The 22,099-nt window shown below is 36.2% G+C and overlaps 1 protein-coding gene across 4 annotated transcripts in view; it reads right to left on the bottom strand.

Annotated features, from left to right (window-relative positions):
* PDE7A (phosphodiesterase 7A) overlaps window positions 1-22,099 on the bottom strand; it is an 82,070-nt gene that overhangs the window by 20,372 nt on the left and 39,599 nt on the right. For 2 of the 4 annotated variants that reach the window (XM_083823008.1, XM_083823006.1), the window contains exons 2-4: window positions 18,660-18,720; window positions 11,729-11,761; window positions 11,149-11,232 (exon numbers count right to left, since the gene is read on the bottom strand). In XM_083823008.1, the coding sequence (XP_083679134.1) occupies window positions 11,149-11,232; window positions 11,729-11,761; window positions 18,660-18,720 (178 nt within the window). The remainder of the gene's footprint in view (window positions 1-11,148; window positions 11,233-11,728; window positions 11,762-18,659; window positions 18,721-22,099) is intronic. The other 2 variants (XM_083823007.1, XM_083823009.1) reach the window with 2 other exon arrangements.

Here is a 22,099-nt window from a genome sequence, read left to right as displayed (position 1 = left end):
AAATATGTTAGAGACAAAGGTGTGGCCTTATTAAGGACCTAAATTAAAAGCCTCGATGGTTTGCAGTGAGAGCAGTTTGATTCTATGCAAGATAATATGCAAGATAAAGCTTTAATTGTATAAATTGTTCTCCCTGCAGAAAATACACCGTTCTTTCTGCTCCACATTACCTCCTTGATTTATTTCCAGTCTACACTAATAAAACATCTCTGAACAGAACAGAATTACACTAACATACAGTATCTGAAGTGCAGTAACGTTTTATATCAATTGTCTGAATTAACAGCAATTTAATGGACAAAAGTGGAATCATCTTTCAGACAGAGCTGAAAAGCATCAGGTAGTTTATCAGGACACTGAAGTTCCCACCATTTTTTAAGAGTACCACAGACAACTTCAAATGAAATATTTTTCTCCAACTCAACACAATTAAGGTCAGGGGCTCTTCCTCTGAAGACACTGATATACGTATAGCCAGGTTACGTAAGCAGGTGTACTACGTATGATAAATTTGCTTATAAAACAGCATTCTCACATACAGAAGGCAAATCGATTCTGTCATGATGCGTTACCATGCCAGTATTTTTAACCGAGTTTGTTAACATCAGGGTACAGTCTGAGGCACCGTCAGTCCTGCAGAACACAGAAGCAGGCAGCAATGTAACTGTTCCTGCTAACAGAGCATAGGTTTCCAAGTTCTTCCCTCTTAATCTTGACCTAGTTGCTTAAAATCCAAATTTCAGACCTGAGGTCGTTTGGTTTGAAATAAAACAATATAAAATGGTTACATTTTGGTCACGGAATTATCTAAAATGTCCATAAATCTATATACAAAGTCCAGGAATTTCACTAAATCTCAGTAAAACAACATCCTTCAATAGGAAAAATCTTCCAGAAGTACAAATAGTTTTCTTGGTCATAGGAAGTCTTTTTACAGATCTGTAGTTAACAAAAAGCTACTTCTGATGTCATGCTACAAGTACCTCTTTCATAGATGCCACTCAGTCTTTGCTAGAACAGCAGCACAGTGCAGGTAACACAAGTAAACCAAATTTTTAACAGCAAAGCACAAAACAGAAAACAAAACATGATCATTCAGCTGCCTGTCCCTACGTTCCACCTATTTTCACATTTGTAAGTCATTTGAGGGGATTTGCACAAATTTCAATAGTTTTTCTCACTATGTGGGTACAGAAAAATTAAATTTTCAAAGGAAATGCAGTTTCCTGCGAAGCTGAACAGTCATTACGCTTTACTTTGCAATACACTAGTGAGATTCAACTTCAAAATAATTTTCACCTCTAAATTATGAGTTTGTACAGTTCATAAACCACGACCTGTACATATTATTTTATTCCTCCCCCTTATTTACTAAAAGAAAAAAAGTCCAGCCTCCAACCATTTTGTGGTTCTGGAAAGCACTGCTCCACTTGATGTAACTCAAGCAAGCTACAACAAAGCCCACTTCATTCCAGCTTTCTAGGCAGCAATACTGCTATTACAGCCCCACAAGGTGGCTGGAGGCTAGAAGGGACCTCTGCAGCCATCCGGTCCAACCCCCTGCTCACGTAGGGCCACCCAGAGCAGGCTGCCCAGGCCTATGTCCGGGTGGCTTTGAGGATCTCCAAGGGGATCTCCAAGGAGGGAGACTCCACAACCTCTCTGGGCAACCTGTGCCAGTGCTCGGTCACCCACACAGTGAAGAAATGCTTCCTGTGCATGTGCTGGTGCCTTGGGGCTGTTCCTCCTGAGGTGCAGGACTTGGCATTTCCCTTTGAACTACTGTTCATTCCACACGTATATCCCCAGTTCAGCTGAAGGTACTAACAGCTCGACCAACCATCCCACCATTTAGATCTCCAATGATCAGAGTAACTTCCAAATGAGAGATTTTGAGCCCTTCCAGATTCTGTACTTCCAGAATACCCGATTCAGGGGGACTACACCAACCCAGCAAGTGAACTGATCTCCCTAAAATAGTTAAACATTTGATAGGGAATGATTTGGGATAGGTGAGTCAGATGTGGAGGTTTGACAGGTAATTAATTTAAAAAGGAGGCTGAAAAAGAAAATAGCTAGCTTTCAAGGAAGAAAAAAAAAAGATTTTTAAGCTGCAGTAACACTGATAGCATCCATACTTGCAGCTCCGTTTTTGTCATAAAGTATTATTATAAAGATAACATAGAAATAAAAATAAAAAAAAAATCCTTTTGTAAGTTCTGGAAGACCAGCAAAGACAAGTTCATGGGAAGGACTGGTAAAGCGTGAATGATGCAACCATGCAATAGAAACTTGTTTTCCCTTTATATATATGATTAACATGTAGTTTTATGACCAATGATAGAAGAGGGTGGGCTGACATTTTTTGCTAATTTCAGATATATTTTAAAATATAAAATATTTATTTTAAAATAAAATAAAAGATAAAAAAACACAGGGCACCAAAACAGCTTTATTTTCTTTCCATTTGTAATGGAAGAGTGCATTATGTTTGCTCTAGACATGGCATGAAAACATTCCTCCTCCCAGCCCAAACGTCCTTCATTTCATTTGCTTCATTTCATGAGCTTTCCGTGTGCTAAATGCCTTTCTAATGTCTAATCCTGAGCATTTGTTCTTAAGAGATAAAGGACAGTATAAGGATAAATTAGAATGATAAAATAAATAAGTACATGACATGAAAGCAAAGTCAGGATGCTGGAAATGCTAAGAAGGAAGCTACATTATTCAGAACCAGCTTTGATGCAAGAAACCTGAAGACAGAAACTGTAGGTCTTTGTGCCTAGTCAACAGCAGCTCTCCTATGACGTTCTTCCTTTTTTGGTTCATTCCCCACTTAAAGTTAGAATACCATCCAATATATTTTTTGCTTCTAAATTCGTTTATTTATTTATTAAGACAGTCATTCTTGTTTCCAGGCATCTAGAAATGAGATGCGAATAGGACAAAAAATCTGAAATACTCTAAAATAAAGAAAAATTAACTGATGTTGGTAAACAATTATTATTTTAGCAAAATGTTATGAATAAACATCAAAAATATTAAGTTATGCAAGTTGCCTTCGTGCAACAGGTTTCATCTGCATTCCAAGATGCGGAGTCTAATCTTTTCCCGCTCTTTCAGGTGTGTTCTACTTCAAGAAAAACTGAAAGAAAATTTATCACATTTCACAGGGATATTAGATTTTTTTTCTTGTGTTGAAATAAAAATACAAAATAGGGAAAAACAATCAAAGCCACCTACAGATTAATATATTTATTCTCAATGTTTGATATATTTATTCTCAATGTTTGCAACTTTTGTACAGTAAGGAAAAAGAATGAAAGGAGTAATGATAACTTAATAGTTTAATTTCTTATTCATAGAAGCCTTAAATCCTAGCAAACCCAATTCTTTCAATGCAAAGATAATGACTCCTAGCCTCTGATGGGGTTTTCGTCAAAACAAGGCAGTCCAGCACATGAACTTTACCTCTACATCTTCCATGCTACAGCCTGAAACATAAATATGAAATTATCCATGATAAAATTTATTTATTTTTACTATTATCAGTAGAAAGAGTTTAACCGAGGATATCTGATATCTCTGCCACTAACAGAAAAAAAAATAAATTTGAGGTGTATAATAAAAGAAGTGAAAGGGTGGATCTTTCTTGTGTGTGAATATTTCTTATGTTTGAATATCAAACTGAAGTTTGAGGTGCACAGGTCCACCAGAGGAGATTCTTCTTCTAAAAAAATGAACTACAGAGAATCTCTTTTCTCTTCATGGAACATCTCACAATTTTGGTATAGTAAAGACAACTACAGATTTACTTAGCTATTCTTTTCATTATTTTTACATAGCAGATATCACAAGCCTTGAGATACTAAAAGAAATTTTCCACTACCTGTAAATATATGGGAAAGAAATATTCAATTTCACATGACAACTGTAACTGTATTTCTAAGGTCTTCCAAGATACAAATCATTTTCTATTTATGAACAATTCGAAAGTATTACCTAGCACTTCACACCACTAGAGGGACCCATAAGCATTCTAATTTCACATCTATTCCCATCAAACCGTTAGGAAGTGCATTACATTAGATCTCTCTTTTTTCTTTGAGTCCTGTTTAGCTCTACATTAAGGTTTTCACTGTCATAGTTTGCATTTTTAAGTACTTTTAAGGCATTTGATATCAGAGTCATTAATAAAATCTATGATTTAATTTGTGAGATACAATTTCAGAAGGACTTTAAAGTCCCTATATATAGATTACTGGTGTCTAAATTACATTGTTATACTTCCTTAGATCCACTCTTAAGCCCTGTTAGCATCATTGTAAGGCAATAGATCACCTCTTAAAAGAAAGTCAGGTCAAACTGTTTTAAGGTATCCTATGTATGCATTTGTGTACACATTCACACTTTTTTTTTTAATTAAATGATCACTGAAAATTATGCTACGGATTAAGGATTAGTGAAAGAAACATGGCTTTGCAAGTGTCATCTGACTGACTGGAATAAAAAAAAGGAATTAACTTTCAAGAAACTCTAGCAGTACTACCAATCTAGTAGAAACGCTAGCAGACAGATATCTCCCAATGACCAAGTACAACCATTAGACACCATGATCGTGGAAGATAATCCCCTCTCTGAAGAATCTTGCAGAATAAAATACTGTTTTAGCAAAGTATAAAAGCCACAGACCATCAGAATACTTCAGGATGGATGAGACTTCTCATAACTCTTTGGACCAACTCTCTGCTCAAAGCAAAGAATTTGAGAGAAATGACTCAAAGTACAGGAATTTTACTACTGCAGTACAAATTAAATGCCAAGTCACCAAAGGTATTGTATTCCTTTAAATAACACAGCACCAAAAGTGTAAAGAAAACACTATGAAAAGATATCTAAAAGGACTCTATCCATATAATTCTTTTGAATTTTGGCTCCTCAATCTTTGTAAATACCACAGGCACAATATAAAATTAAGTGAATTGAGCAATGGAACTCCTGTGCTGGACTGCATAACATTTTATAATTATCTGAGAACTAGGGAACAGTACGCATAAGACATACTCTTCTCCTATCAATATACCGAATCATAACCCCAGCAATCTTGTAGTTACATACTTTCTTTCTTTGACCTGACTCCATCTACAGGGCAAGGCAAATCTGTAGCTCACACCAGTATAGTGTAAACCAATAAACTTCATTGAAGGAAAATATTTAGCTGAGTATCATCAGAATACACTATTATTCCTTGGGGGGGAAAAAAAGTTATACTTAAGTCTCGCCAGTGTTGAGATGTTAATGCTCTTGAAGAAGAAACAAGAACACATGACAACATAATGGTTCAAGTCTTCTCCCAAAACAAGGATAATATACTCCAGACAATAATCACCAGATCTTTTTTTCTAGATGTCTTCCAAGAAAACACCCACTCTTTTGTGTTCTATAATTCTTCAGTTCCATGACAATGGAATGACAAAACTATCAAGTAATTCTTTTTGGCCTTTCTTCCCCACACACACAAATGAAAGAAGAATTCAAAAAAGAAACATACTGGTTGACAGAAAAAGGAGAATTCCTTTAAAAGGCTGCATGACTGTAAGTAGAAAAGTCACATGGGGAACAGACAAAAACAAAAGAATGCATGCTTTTTTTTTTATGATGGCAAACTTGGCTCTAAGTACGACTTTAAAAATAAACTACCTGGAAAAATGAACACATTAGAGAGGTTCAAAAAGATGTGAAAAAAATAGAATGTGGTTGTGTCTTCTTCTAAGGTCAAACTTACCTCAGCAATAAACACTGCGCTGTACCAGTGCAAGACTCCAGAGCACACGCTGTTTTTCAGAAACTTGAGGAATTTGTAGATAAAATAACCATCTATGATAGCAAAATACATATATATCTGTCCTGTATTCTTAACTGGAAGCTTTTACATGGAAATCTTCCTTAACCAAGCTTACAAAAATATACTTGGATTTCAAGTTTAATTTCACTGTTTTATTTTGACCAAAGCTCTTTTTAGATCTTCCCATGACTAGGCTTTTGCAACTTCCCTTGAGTGATTGCACTGTCTACACTAATTTAAAGTAAAAATCTCTCTCATCTGAACGAGAAAAACTATATTCATAATCTGGATTGCTAAAAAAGAGATGCTAATTTCAGAATGTGTCCTGCACAGAAAGGCAGCTTTCAGAGAAATCTCTTGAGTGTGAGCCTTTCAGTCCTTAGTGCTGGTATTTTCACACGGAAATAAAATACTTAAATCAACCTCTCACCACACAGGAATCTCCTCACATGATTTTATTTGTTGGGAAATTTGCCTTTCTTCACAGTAGAACATTTAAGAATAACTTTCTTTCCTGTTCAACAAATTCAGCTCAGTAATTCCTCTATTTTAATGAAATAAAAATGAGCATTCAATTTCTTCTGGGCTGTGCTCATTTTATCTTAGCCTCCAGATGACAGTCAAAAGCATGTTCAGGTACTGTTACGGATCTCCCAAACTCTTTAAGGCAATCAATTTGGACTTGAATTCTTCTTCCTCATTTGACTTCTGGCCTTTCAGCTAAGGTAAGTCTACTTCACTGTCCAAGGTATATCTTTTCAATGATTTGTGAACGAGGCAAGTTCAAAGCAACACTGAAAACAGCCGATGCTGACACTTGCCAGATCTCAAAGTAGCAGATACAACGTTCAGTGTATTTATCCACTCTTATCTTTGTCTGAAAGTTGTACACCAAAGATAAAATCTGGCATTTCTTCATGTCTTTGCACTCAAAGAGAATCAGATTTATACATCGCCAATGCAAGTCACCTGAACTCTTCCTTTCCACTATAAAGAAGGCTCCGAATGCAGCCAGGGAGAAGACATCTATCTATATCTCAGTGATGTCAGCGAGCTCCAATCACGTTTTCTCTCCAGGATGTATCTCTGTACTGTAAGCACCAATTTGATTCAAAACTGAGTCATTCCTAAATGTTTACAGAAACATACTGATTAACTCAAAAATCTTCTCTTACTTCTAAGATATTTTAACTTGCAGATGTGACATACTCAGTTATCTCTGGAACACAAAATAGAGCCGCGTGTTGGCAACATCACCATCATCTTGTACAAATACGCTCAGACTACAGTGGCATGAGAGAGTTGTGATAGTCTTTTGACAAGATCTTATCTGTTCTCATGCAGATACAAAAGGAAAGGCAAGAAGAAAAAAAAAGTTTGCTCTCCACAAGACCAAAGTTTTTTGTTTGTTTGTTTGTTATCTGTTTCTTCCAGACCATACCCAACAACCTTTTCCCAAAAAGGAATTTTATAAGTATTAAGTTGTATCTGCATAAGATGCTTCATGATTTTGTTTGTTATCTTATTCATTTTGGCTTCATTTCCCCACTGTAACATATTGTGCACCTCACTGAGCATATTCACTGATTTTTCTCAGATGAACAGTGATGAGAGTACACAATATATTCTGTTTGTATATGCCAAAGAGTCTTCACAAACACAAAGTATCTATACGCACATATATACATGCATACATTTTAACAAATTCAACTTTACTGATAACCTCTCAATAACCAGAAAACAAAAACCCAAAGCTTTATTGTTGGTTTGCTATTTTTAAAAAGGAAGCATTCACATACTATCATTTACTAATTATTCTAGCACGTATTTCGTTTTGCAGCAGCTTTTATCAATGTAATCTGTTGACATTAAATTGTTCAGAAACAATTCAAAAAGCAACCACTTTAACTGTAGCCTATTCATAAACCACCAGAGAAGGAGAATGACCATAACCACTGCAATCACTTTTTCAGTAACTTCCCCGACAATCAAATTGCACATGATGGTAGTCAGACAGTAAAACGTCAAACTTGTTACCTGAGGAGTGCAATGTAGATTCAGTGCTCTACATTCAAATAAGTAAAATACTGTTAAAGTATATGCAGTTTACTGTGTAACTGTGAAAAATGTATATCCACTGAACAAAAATTACATTTAATTTACTTCTGAGGAAGGAAGTTATGTGGCTGCTCTCCCTTCTCCAGAATCCACAGCCTTTAGCTGCTAACTTGCCCACGGTTCCACAGAAACATAATCAACAGATGACAGTAACAGATAAACTACTAATTGCCGTCCCAGTGACAACTGATTACCAACCAACACGTGGGACACAATACTGACTTTTCCCATGTGGCAGGATGTAGTCTTGTTCAAACAAAAACCTGTTTATTGCGCTGTTCTTTCTGATGAGTTCCTGTGAAGAGCTAGCAAAATGTGATTCCTGGAACAGCGTACAGCGTAGAAGAAAAGCTGGCACCCAAAAAATGTAGTTTGACCATCAGTCAAATCTTGCATTCATAATCCGCAGATGTGTCTCCCACATTACTATCTCTAACAACAACAGAAACAAAAACATTTTTCCAGCAGTCACTTTACAACCGGTTTTCCTAGAAAGAAGTTACAGGTAAGAATACTTCTAGCCAATTTAGAGAGTTGAATATTCATATACCAATTACAGAATGCTGGGATGAAGATGCAGACGCTGAGCTTATAATCCTTAAGAAGAAATAGAAGTGATCTTGAGATGTTAACAAGGTTTACTTTGGTATTTGGCAACGCAAGTTGAAGTTGCAAATGAAAATAGTATTAAAAAGAAAAATGATTGATTTTCAACCTCCTCCCCCCAAAAAAAAAAACACCAGTAGCTTTCTGAAAATGCAGTCATGCGTTTAAAATTCTGTACTCTTCAAACCTATCAATAAAAGTTTGGATTAAGAGTCTATTAATAAAACATTGGAAAAACTAATCAGCAGTTTATTGGCTCAACTTTCTGAAAGACTTGGACGTTCTCCACAAAACATCACTGAGAAAAAAAAGAAAATGATGCTAAACAACAAAAATTAGCTAAGCAAAATATAAAACGGCAATAATGCTTCAACACTGTGAATGACAGCCATGATATGTCATCTGTAAAAGAGGTAAGCAATAATCATTGCAAAATTTTGAGAAACACATTGTAGAGTTAGTCAATAACAGATGAAAGTTACAATGAAACTTCACAAACACCATGAAGGAAACATAGCCATGCATTACTGATGTTCGGTATGTAGCTGTTGTGGAGAGGGAAAAAAAGGACAACAACCAGATGCCTTAGTCTGCCTCTGCTGTAGAAGAGACCCATTTCAGCGCAGTTTTTGCTCCAAGCAAAGGAGAACATGTTTTAGCTTGACTGGCTCCTCTCACGGTTGACCATTTTTCAGCCCCACAGCTGAATATGGCAAAATTCTTCTGGAGTTACAAGAGGAAAAAATAAATAAGGATCCCAAGAATCAGGTCTGATCAGGTTCCACAACTCCTCTCTACCTGCAGTCTAGTAGCAAGATACTACAACTTTTGCCTAAAACTATTAGGGAAACACTGATCAGGACTCAATTAGCATTGCAGGGAGAATGAAAACTTTTTTTTTTTTTTTTTAATTCTGTAAACGAACAGATAATTTACTGGTACTGTGGGATATGGGGCTGAATTCCTTATGTGCCCTCGTTCACCTGAGAATTCCTTATTCTTTATAGGAAAGAAACTCTACATGAAGTAGCAGGAGTCTGAAGTCTACGATCAACTCTGCAACAGGCCAAAATTCTTAAGTGCAAAATAAATCTGACTATAATATGGCAACTCAGAACTGCCACAGCAGCTGACTCCAGAGGAAAGTTACAGCCGAAGAATTTTTGGGCCTCCTAGCAACATTCCTTGCTGTCATCAGACACCACAGTTGATGTTGCTAAAAGTTGCTGCCTGTGCCTGAACAAGTAGGGGCAAGAAGAAAGGGTGTGAAAATCCTTTTCCTCATCTGCCCAATGCACAATTGTCAGGACGGAAACAGCGTGATGAGTATCATAGAAAATACAGTTAATTTGACAATGGCAATAATATCACACAAGACTAACATGCTGTTCTTTTAGTACTACTGTTAATATTTTCCTGTATCAGCATGAAATGCCACGTATCTTTATATATATGTATATAAAATTCATAAATTGCATGCTATTTTTACAGGTTTTTTTTTTTAATTCTTGGCAGAATTATCAGGACTTGAGACAGAATCCTTCTCCTCTTTATTTAAACGTTCAATACATCATACTCTTCAAACTTTGTTTTCTCACCTATTTTATGAAACTAACTTTTGAATGAAACTTAGAGTTTAAGAGTTTTAGATTTAAGTAGTGACCTACTTTAAAAATGAGCAACTTCAGGTAAGATCAGACTATTAATTAGCACAGTTTCTGCCACTCGGTTTTTATTAATAAGGTAATTACAACCACACTTGTTGCCATGAAATAGCTTTTCTAAATCTCACCGTTGCACAGACTACTCAGAATTGTGTAGATACAACATTGGTATAGATACTTCATGACAATACGTTAATATTATTTGCATCCTTGAATTAACACATCATCTGCATTCTGCTGCATATTCAGGTATGGTGGTTACTGCAGCTTTGATATTACAAGTACTGATATATTTAGTTATAATATGGATGTAAAGAAAAAAAAGTGAATTTATCCAAAAATATTCTTATTGTAACACTTCTCTGAGAAAAAAAAGTGTTTCCTAAAACCCATAATTAAAAAAATTAGTGTGTTATTTGCTTATAACACTTTAATCTCTATTTTAGATTTGTCTGTCTGTGAAAAATTTAAGGTCTAGCTACCTGTTTGAGAAAATGAAATACTGACTGACTACGATCAGGTCAAGAACAACGTACAATAATTCTTTTCAAGCATCATCCTGCACCGGGCCCTTCTGCTGCTTTATAAAAGCAGGAAAGTATTCTTCTCAACTGATTGTGTCTTCCAAGTAAGTACTCAGCATACACATCAGTATTTTTAGATAAGTCTTTATTTCCATAGGAATTCAGGTCTAAATTCAATAAATACAAGTTTAAGCTATATTTTTAGAAACAGAAATTTAGTGGTGAAGATTTTCTTATTCAATTTTTGGTAATGAAGTAGCATGAAAGATTTTCTTAAGTAATATAAAAAATGGTCTTGCTATATAAGCTGCTAACTATTTTTAGAGGCTCATTAGTTAAACTTAATGGAAGCCTTTGTTTATTTGTCATTAATCTGCTTTTAAATACTTACAGTGAAAAATACGGAAATCAATGTATGGATGAGAACCTCTTCTCTCTGTTTCAAATCCTGCCCGACTTCTTACTCGCACATCTCCTAGAAACAGGGTCAAGAGTGAAATAAAAGTGTGGAAGAGTGGCAGAGATAAAATGCAAATGAACATAGCCTGGAGGGGTAAAGATTCATGTACTTAATGGAGTAGGGTTATTCAAACAATAGGCCTATTTCAATACTTTTCGTTTTAAAGGTGAAATTCAAAACAAAGTTTGAAGACTTGTTAAACATGCAATTGCATGCTTTCTTGTCAAAATCTCTCCTGCCTAAAGCATACGTTGCCAGAAGCATGTGACAAGCATTCAGATGAAATTAAGAACAGCTTGCTACACCAGTATGGTAAAAACGCACCTTGATATGACAGGAAACAATAACATTAAAAGTTGATTTGTTCCTCAGTAACACACACAAAACAATAACATTTCGTATAGTACAAAAAATATTCAGCTTCTAGAAATGGTAGCTTTTAGCAAATAAGCTAGTTACAATATGATTTTATTTTACATAATAGAATGTTTTCCCACTAGCATTTACTTACTTGTGCTCAGCTGTTTGAATATTACACATGAGCCTATTAAAATACCAAAACTCAGTATTAAAATTTTATAAAACTATTTTGCACTGCAATTAGCTTTAACCTGAATTTTAGCATGCTTGTTGATTTCTACTTAGGCATTTTACCAACTGAAAGCTGATCAGTATTCTTTTGTATGGTAGATGTATGCATAAGCAGTTCACTTGGATTACAGGCTTTCACTTAAAAACCTTTAGCAATTACAAATTTGGGCAAACCAAATGCATTACTATTTCCACGCTGAGACTTTAACAAAAAAGTGAAATCTAAGATGTGGAAATTTTCTGGTTTCTAATTATGAAAATCCTTTAAGTGTAGTATGCTCCTCTCCTCAAACACAGTGATTTTCATATTAATCAAAACTATTTAATGCAAGAAATTGAGATTGGTTTAGAGAGAGAGAGAGAGAGAGAGAGAGGGAGAGAGAGAGCGCGCTATATAATTTCCAGTAACTAGTAGTATTCTAACTGCTTTTTTCTTTGCCAACTGACTAATTTGTAATGTTGAAGAAGACAGTGTAAGTCAGAAGATACTAAAGTTTTGGTCACTATCTTTAGGTAATACACTTTTAGCACTTAAACATCTGTCCAGAGATATGTATCTACAAACACAGACATATCTATAGTGACACACTTCACATGAATGTTATCCCGTGAAGCACGCTGGAAACACCACAGAAGATAAATATATCCCAAGCTCCCTCTGTAAAGAATCTAAAGTTGTCTTATCAGTAAAAACATAACAAATACTTTTTTTTTTTTAACTGAAAACCTTAACAGAGCTGCAAAGTAAAGTAAGTCCATTGCTATCTACAGAATTATTTTCAGACCACTGACAATATACTGAATTAAAAATTTCAAGCATTTGTCTGAGCAGAGGTGCAAGAGGCTTGCCTTTTTCCAGACAATACAGAGGCAGCAAATTGTAGAACTCTTCTGTTAGGCACAAAGACAGCTGGTGGATTTAAAGAATGAGCAAATAAAAAGGAAAAGAGGAAATTTAGGAAAAGGGGAGGTGAGTACATTAGTAGTTGCGTAAGAAAATATGTTTCCACAAAGGAAAATGTAATCTTCATTATCCATTACGCATATTTATCTGACAAATCAGTCAGATACAGCTGTATAAATTTTCAGTTGAGCTTTTTTTTTTTTTAAACAGAAAATATGATGTAACTTTTATGAATGATACTTATTTTTCAAAGTACCCTTAACTTTCAAAATTTACCAGCTTTAACGTGAATTAGCAAATAGTTTCAGGCAGTATACAACTGCTCTTGCAAACAACTTACTTGTTCAAAGTGTCAAGATAAGGAGAAGTTGACAGAAAAATACCTGGAGACTAACATGGAATTCTGCAGACAGAACAAGCAGGTTCATCTGACAAATGATACCTAGAAAATTTCTCTCTGACTTGTTTTTTTGTTTTGTTTTTTAATTATTATTTGCTAGTGCCTACTCCCAACAGCTAGAATAACAGTACCTCTGTTTCTCTTGAAATGCCAACAATGTTGTGGATTTTGAGTAGGACAGCAAGAAAAATGCAGAACTAACTCCATTGCTTTTATCAGGAGTTATAAAACTGCCTAATTAGAGGAATAGTTAATCAAAAGTAGAAGTGGTATACTAAACATAGATATGGCAAAAAAGGATGGTAACAAGATACAGGTTAAATGAGATTATTTAATTGTATACATATTAATTAAATTCTCAGAGGAAAGCAAAAAATTGTCATTAAGTAGCTTTTAAGCAAAATTCTCCCTCTTTGGTTGTGGCATTTGGTTAAGAATCAAGTTCTCAACAACAGTTTTTACAGAATACACCTGAATTTATTCTGGAATTCTGCAGAATGTTATCAGTTCTACAGGACTGGAATTTATTGAAATAACCAAAGTAGAAATTCCTATTGGGTCAAAACAAAAGCCGAAGAGCTGTCTTCATTATTGTTGTATAGTACTAGTGCATTTTTCAAGATTTCAGACCAAAAATGTGATTTGAAAAATTACTTCAAATAGAAAGGTAGTATACATCTGTCTGAAATTCCCACATGTATAGAATAAAAAGGAATAACATGTCACTGACTGCATGTTAGCACATTAAGAAATCATGTGCCTAAGCACAATGAGATTAATCTCTACTGTACATATGTCATTAGTCCCACAACATCCAGAACTACCTGACCATCATTATGTAGTCATTGTTCAGTTGATCTGAGCTCTGAAGATCGACTGATGCCAACTGTGCTAACTTTATTGTGTGTGCTCGGAGCATTCACGTTGATTTGCTTGGAAAATTCTGCACAAGATTTCGTAACCCTATCACTTGGAAATGAATTTAATTTTAAGAAAAATATGTTCATCATCATAGGTAACTTAAAAAAAACACACAACATTTCAGATGACTTTTACCAGACACTACCATGTAATTCTTTCAAACAGCAACAGAAGTCAACATCAGAGCTGGTTATTACTATAGTAGCTGAAAGATAATTAAATTCAATACCTAAAACAAGATAACTTATGAAAAGTTATGTACTTAGGCCTTTTTAAAAAATATTAAAGTGGTTACAAAATCTTTTGAAACTATCAGATTACACTGCTTATAGGGTAAATTTCCTTGAAGGAGACAAAGTGGTAGCAAGCTGACAGTTTTTAATCTTAAGTGTCACTTTAACCATTTTAACCACTGTGAATTAACTCCTCTGCTTTCTTAAGGAACACATTAAAGTCCAACATCTTAGTGACAGTGGACTTCCAGGAACATTTTTTTTTTCCTGAGAGTTTCTGTGAATCCAAAACATTATTTACTTTATGTTTTTCATAAGGGAGGAAAAAAAGTATGAAACCTTTCTTTCAAAATTTGATTTTACACACAGACTTAACACAGTATCTGTTGGCTGTTCAATCAGAACTTTTTCCAGAATAGTTCTACGTGCCCAGGGTGGATCGCTTTTCTTAAGACAAAATCTGTATAGGGAAAAACTGATTTGAAGGCTCAGTAAATAACAGAAGGAGGAATAAGGTGTAAAAGGGAAATTCGCAGGTACAGCTGAAAAGGAATCAGGCCTTTAGCAGAACTTACCTTGAGACAGCTTGTTTAGCTCCTACCCCTCTCTCAGATTCCTGCTTACATTGCAAGGACAGCTCTGACACTCACAAGGCAGCTGAAATGCCATAGTTTACATCCCTGCATGTTAAGGTTACACAGCACATATTTTGTGCTACCCTAATCTTCCAGTCTGAACCAGTAACCACGCAGCAGCTGCTCGGGTAGCCGAGGCCTTCTGGAGAAGGGGCAGAAATCTCAGAGATCACGGAGGACAGCTGGGAGCAGAAGCCACCTCACGGTAAACCACCCACACTCAAGTGAAAGCCATGAAGATGTGAAGAGCAGGATTTCCGGAAAGAATTACTAGCTTCAGAGATTCAAGTTCCTATTAAATTTGCTGGAGAAACAGATGACAGGTCAGCCGAATATGCTGGAATGAAAGCAAAAGCAATACCACATAGCAACTGCTACCACTGAAGAGCATGCACCTGCATTACGCATTGGCTTGCCTCCACTTTTTTTCTACGTCAAGCGATCAGGACCCCTAGAACAGAGACGCAGCTCCAGGTACAGGGGAGAGGTGCATGCTCCCTGACACAAGCACTCAGTGCCCCAATCTTTCCAGCCCATGCACAGTAGCAAAACTTTCAGGCAGTACAAAACAACTACCAAAAAAAAAAAAAAAAACAGAAATCAGAAAAGTGAAGAAGAGAAAAATCAGTAAAGTACCAAAGATTACATGGAAGCACTTTTAGGTATTGAGAATTCCTCATAGTTGCTGAGAGAAGTAGCTGACTGAGGTGATGCAGATATATTAGCCCGTCTGTCCAAGGTTTTAAAAAGAAAAATTCTACAATGCTGCATCTGTATCTAAATATTAAAATAGCAAATCAGCCACTCGGGGGTGGCCTAGTGTATATTTTGGGAAGGGGGTATGACAGCTGAGTCATTAGACTCAACGCTGTTTGTTTATATTGACACTGGATGAAGACAGTTGAATTAGTTGCTTGTATCGTGTGCCCCTAAAATTTCACCTTCTAAGTTGAACCTGGAAACACTGTCCTACCACAGGAATTTCTACCTACTTGGTGCTAGTGAATATCCATTGAGTTGCCACTTGAATGGCCTGAAGACATTAAAGGAAGCAACTCTACAGCTAGCTCAACTAAACAGATGCTGAGGGAGGTGTCCTAGATACCCTTGGGTTTATATTTTTGGTCTGCTAAAATATACAGTTTACTGAGGTACAGTCTATTAGTAGACATAGTCTGTTTGGAATAGCAACCAATGAAGTAAAAAGGCAATACCTCCCATGACTTTGCAACTTCCCTTTAAGCTACAGCTAAAGGATTTCTTACAGCTTACTCTGCTAAAGTTAAAAAAAAAAAAATCACAGTTCTGTATGGGAAATGTAACACTTCATTTTTCACAAATATTCTAGTGAATGTTGTGAATGTTTCTACATACCGATGCATCCAACTGTTCAGCTTTCAGGCTGGTCTTTTGTACAATCCATTTATGAATACAACAATAATAAATCTGTAAATAGTTGCTATCTTGCATGGTACGGTGTATTTAACATTTGGGAAAACAAAAAGTGATCACTAACAAGTGAGAAAATAATAAAAATTTAACATACTGATTCAAATATCCAGTGAGCAATTTTGTGTTTGTTGATGTCCTCCAGCAGAAGTTAGAAGAGGTCTATCCTTTAACAGACTTACTAGTTCAGAATAGCTAGCATGCAGCATTATGAAACAGTAATGCCTGCAAAAGTTAATGCTGTTCATAACAAGCACCAATCACATAATCTAATAAATTAATTCACATTAGCTAACAAGTGCAATTCAATTTACTCAACACATTTGCACACATATTCTGAATTTATTCCATGTCTGCCTGTTGGAATGACCAGTGAAGAAAGATTTCAAAAACGTTAAATTTTCCCCTCAGCTATATACAAACACTAGGAACCACAGAAAAACACGCTTTGGTTTCTTCTAGATTTACTTGACCATTAAATAAAACTCTTCTGCAGAAATCATGGGCCTAACTACTAGACGATATAATTAATTTAAACTTCCAGAACAGCTGAAGATAACTCTTGATTTCTGGAGAGAACAATTTTTTTTTTACAAGCTGGACTTCTACCATTAGCAGATTAGTATCAAAAAATAAAAAACAGACATACGCTTACAGTACCTTTAATTCAAGCCTACCAGTGCATTTTTAAACAAAATGAATGCCTATTTCCCCTGTTAGGGGATTAAATGTATTCAATTTGTAAGATTTTATAAGCAGAAAATTTTGTATTTTCTAATTATAGCAAAATAAATTTAGTTTAAAACTATGAATCACAAAACCAAGGAAACAAACTACCTCAGGCCTGAATTTACTGTCTTATTCTTATGACTAGAGCAGAAGAAAATCAGATTTCGAAAAATTCTAGTGTTCATCTTGCAAGGATGATTGAAAATAAGTGATTTTAATTTTTTTAAATGAAATAAACCTGCTTCTTCCCCCCCCCAAAAAAGTTAGCACCTTTTTCAATTAGCATTTAGAAACCAGCATCTTCTGTCCTCCTACTTCTCTTAACAAATCTCCATACACATTCTCTCAAAAATTCTTTACTAGACAGCCAGTGCTATACTATTAACTTGACAAGCTTAAAAGAAAAAAAACGAACAAAACTTAAAAATAAAAATGTAAGATGCTAAGTCAAAGTTCTATTTATATCTATGCACACATACACATGCATTTGCCTACACATGTAGACTATGACTAGAAATTCATATATATGTACACATGTGTACATACATATACAGCTTGTGACTAAATTCATAGAGAACGCAGTCACGAATTTCTGAGGACTGGAATATGTACAAATTGCAACTGAATCGAAAAGATTCAGGGTGTAAAAATACATGTTCTGGCTGATCTAGTTGAATCAGGTTAAGAATTTATAATCACTAGCTGCTTATGTTCGTCGGGCTGTGCAAGACAGCATGTAAGCATTTGTAGTCCATTTCAACACAAAATCACAGCTGAAGTTGGCTTAAATTAAGCAGTGTAATTTTGCAGCGAAACAGACTTAGGAGCACATACAGAGTCCATCATGCCATCTGCAAGAGCTTTGCATCTTTCTCCTCGCAACCACTGACCTCAGGTCCATCCTCTGTGCACTCAGTATCATGGAGGGTGTCCCCTGGTGCTTGCTGCTCCCAGTACTGCCCTTTCTCTTTGATTTGGCTTTACCCTTTATCTAGTTGCTACCCTGGAAACATTCTTCAGAAAGCTGACTAAGCCACTAGTCCTGTCACCCATCCTTTCCCTTGAAGTCATCTTCTAGAACTAATAGAAGTGTTGTTTAAAACTGTGTCATTATTTTAAGAACACCTTGAACATTTCACAGCCTCAGCATTGAAATTTTTTGAAGTGTGTGGTAATCCTCACGCACACATATTCTCTAAGCTACAGTTTTAATCAGAAGGATATCACGCAGAGGTGATAAATTCCATCACAGAAATAAAGATCCATCACAGAAATAAATGAGAGTCATTTGGAAAACTAAACTTCTACTAAATGCAAATGCGTTACATTAATTATAAGAACCGTAATTGAGTTTTCTTTAAATACAGGAGTAAGGCATCTGACACAATGGTTAATTCAAAAATAAAAATGCCAAACCACCAAAAAAAACCAAATAAGCACAAAAATGATTTTCTAGAGAATGTAACCAGAATATTTTCCAGAAGAAAAGTTTAAGGGTACAATACTCATATACATATATATATATATATAAAGTGATCATAACTGTAAGGGCTTTGCAATATAGAAATTGGTGTGCTTACCTAGCATACGAATGTACAACGCAGTCTGATCAGAGCTGTCATAGGAAATTGCTCCACGTCTCTGCAAAAAAAAAAAAAAAGGTGTATTGCACGCATGTTACAACTGATTTTTTAATTGAAACAAAATACTGATTGTCCATTTCCAATTTACTCCTCAAAATTAATCTTCAAAATTTGAACATGCATCCTTCAAATATATGTTCTGATTTTGTTTTTGGAGGGGACAAAGGAAGGACAAGAATTTGTGAAGAAACTATGAAAAACAGGACCGGAGTGCAGAAGAAAAATATCCCTCTACATTTCTTTCCAGATGCTTCTCAAACATTTCCTACAATAAATAAGGCACAGAACAAGATTAAAGAGACGCAAAAACTTGTTCCTTATAGACTTCTACAGTGTAATACTTAAAACCAATAGTTGCGGTTCCTAGCTTATTTATCTACCCATGGGTTATTTCCCTTTTTAAAGCTAAAAGTGGTTTTAAAAGAAGTAAAAGAACTTGAATGATACTATTACTGCAGTCTGAAGAATTAAACACATTTTCTGCAAGGACAGGACATGGCTGGCATGTGCCACCTTCCTTCCACCCAGTACTTTCCATAGGCAAGTCAAGGTACCGGTGAAGCAGGATGCAATCCATAAAGGCTGAAAAAGGTCTACAAGAGTCATCAAGCTATCTGTGCAGGACACAGACTCCCAAACAGGATGTATTTCTTACCTACACAAAGCCGTCTTTATAGCTCCACACACATTGAGCTGATGCGATAACAGTTATAATTCAGGAAGTTATAATTCCTGAAAATGTGGTGAACTACTCCTGCAACAGCTAAAAACTGGGGGAAACGTTCCTGTAGTTACACAACACCGGCATCGTGGAGTCTTTAAAGCTTGGCACAACCTAGCACTCATGCCTTTCCCTTAGTGTATTTTCACCACCTTCTGCCACTTGCCACCCTAAGGCCTTCACCAGTGCTTTCTCAGCCCTAGGATCAGGGGATCACCTTGCAGTTACGGCGATTTTGCCAGTTCACAACACCTTTAACTAAATGGATTTTTGTTATTTTTTTTTGTAAGAACTCCTGACTTTTTCTTGTCCAATATACATTGAGACCAGAGAAGTCGTGTGTGCCTAAAAGGTTTATCACATCCCTTCAAGAAGTTCAGGTAAAAGTCAGCCTGGAAGCGAGTGCAGTATCCCATTTTCCCTTCTGTATAGCAAGAAAAACAACACATACCATAGGCACAGGCCTGAAAATGTGCAAGTTCAAAAGACTGGAAACAGCACAGAAAAATACATCTTGGCTACTAAGAATTATGCAAGAAAAAAAAGAGAAAAATTATTTGCAAGGGGAAAAGGCAAAGCTGCTTGTAAGCACCTATGAACGGTGCAAACTGAATGCAAAGAAAGACTAGAGATCAATAACCTCCATCAGTATGATTTGTACAGCTGATGTGTTAAGACCCCAAACCCAGAAGTTACATAGGAGTTTTAGTATTTTTCATGTTAAGAGGAGGGGAAAAAAACAACAAAGCGACAACAAAACCCACAAAACCTTATGCTTGAGGTCAGAAAAGTCTTCTTTTTCCAAAGGTAGGCTTAATGTTTAATTACAGAAATGACCAAAGACCTAACTCCAAATCAGGTCCGATTACATTAGCTGTTGTAAAGACTACAAAGAATTCCCTATACAGCGCTTTTATACTGTCTTAGCTTTTGTTCGATACTTCCTTGGAAGACCATAAACGATGCAAATAATCCTTCCTTTGAAATATGTTTGTACAGCATTTCACACAGCGGCGTGCCTGTCCTGATGGGGAAGTTAGCAATCCGACTCATCAGCCAGAAAACGATGCTGATTTCCCACTAACGTGTTCAAATTTCTTCCTGTAACCTGCCTTAGAATTTCAGCACATCTCAGCCAAATGTATTTGCAGTAGCCTGGAACATTTCGTCTCATTGACAAGGCACAATCAGAGAGGTAATTTAGTGCTAACTTGCAATTTGCACCTCTCTATCACGGATTACCCAACATGTCCAGTACAGTTCTGTAATCTAATGCTGGAGAAAACTCAGCACACGTGCAGCTAGAAGAACCATATTAGTCTCTGAGAAGAAAAAAAAATACAAAAATTGATCAAAATAGAAATCCCTTTGATGTACCAATTTTAAAACATTATTTGCTAGCTAACAATCTAAAATCATACTGGCTGGCTAAAATAGCACATCCATGTATGAGATCAAACACATGAATGTGTTTTTAAAAACATAACCCACTTGCTTATACAAACAAGTGATTTGGTTCTGCAAGGACAGTAAGAGATCTCACAGGAATCTTTGAGCAATCAACCCCTTTTAAAGTTACCTTTCAAAGTTAGGTTTCCTAAGGAAAAGAAAAGCAATTTACTGTGTAAACCTCACTAGTAAGACTTAGAGATGTAATTAGACAGTCTCAGCTAATGTTGCTAAAAGGGTAGAGGTACGACAGATATTTCACTCACTGAAATATGTTAAATATAACAGATAAAATGAAATCGTTACCAGCAAGTTCCACCGAGAGGAAGGCAGAGGGTGGGTGCTAAGTGGTCAGACATCAGAGCAGGAGAACAGGTGAGGCACGGAGAGCCAGGAGTGCTGTGGTGTGCGGCCAGAGACCAAGCAGGGAGCTAACAGTAACGGGGTTTTAGCAGCATGTGAGAGGTAGGTTAAGTAATAACACCGTGCTCATCCAGCCACGGACTACATTGGTGCCTGCTCACGCCCCGTAGAGCCAGCAGACTGTATCAGCCAACATACTGGGGTACATCACTCATCTCACCACTCTAAACTAAACTCTTGGTGTATTTGTTAAACTATACTACCCCCTACACTGCCCTAGAAAAACGCACCATCCTGCAACAGCAAAGAAGTAGAGTCATTTAATCTTCCCTGACTGTGGCTCCTTAAGGTACGCTGTCCAGGTTCCGCTTTTAAATCCATCCAAATCCAGCAAACAGAAGGAGCATCAGCTTCCACCAAGAACCATCATGTGCAGCAAGTCCGTTAAGCAGAAGAAAAAACAAATCCTGAAGAACCAAAGTTTCTGTAAAGCAAGTAACAGCTCAAACGATTTAATCACTGCGATTCTACCCCTGGTGACCACCAAAAACGACTCCCCCCTCATCACTAATTGAAGGCCCATTATCTGTATCCTACATCAGGACTGCACTTAAAATACAAATTTACTTCACTTGCAGAGTCAAGATAACTAGCATACACTCTATCAACCTACAGAAACCATGGCTAAAGACTTCAAGGACAGAGCCTGACTTCTGATACTTCAAAATACCACGCCAGCACTCCAAGCTGGGCTGGATGGGTCTGAAGAGCAGTCGCACACTTCTGACCAAGAAAGTCTAATTCCTAACTACTGCATTTATAGAAAAAACAACTGCCAAATCCA

Source organism: Anser anser (assembly GCF_964211835.1).
Source record: "Anser anser genome assembly, chromosome: 2".
Taxonomy (NCBI): Eukaryota; Metazoa; Chordata; class Aves; order Anseriformes; family Anatidae; genus Anser; species Anser anser.
The sequence above is the reverse complement of the archived record's forward strand: the minus strand, read 5'-3'. Positions and strand labels throughout refer to the sequence as shown.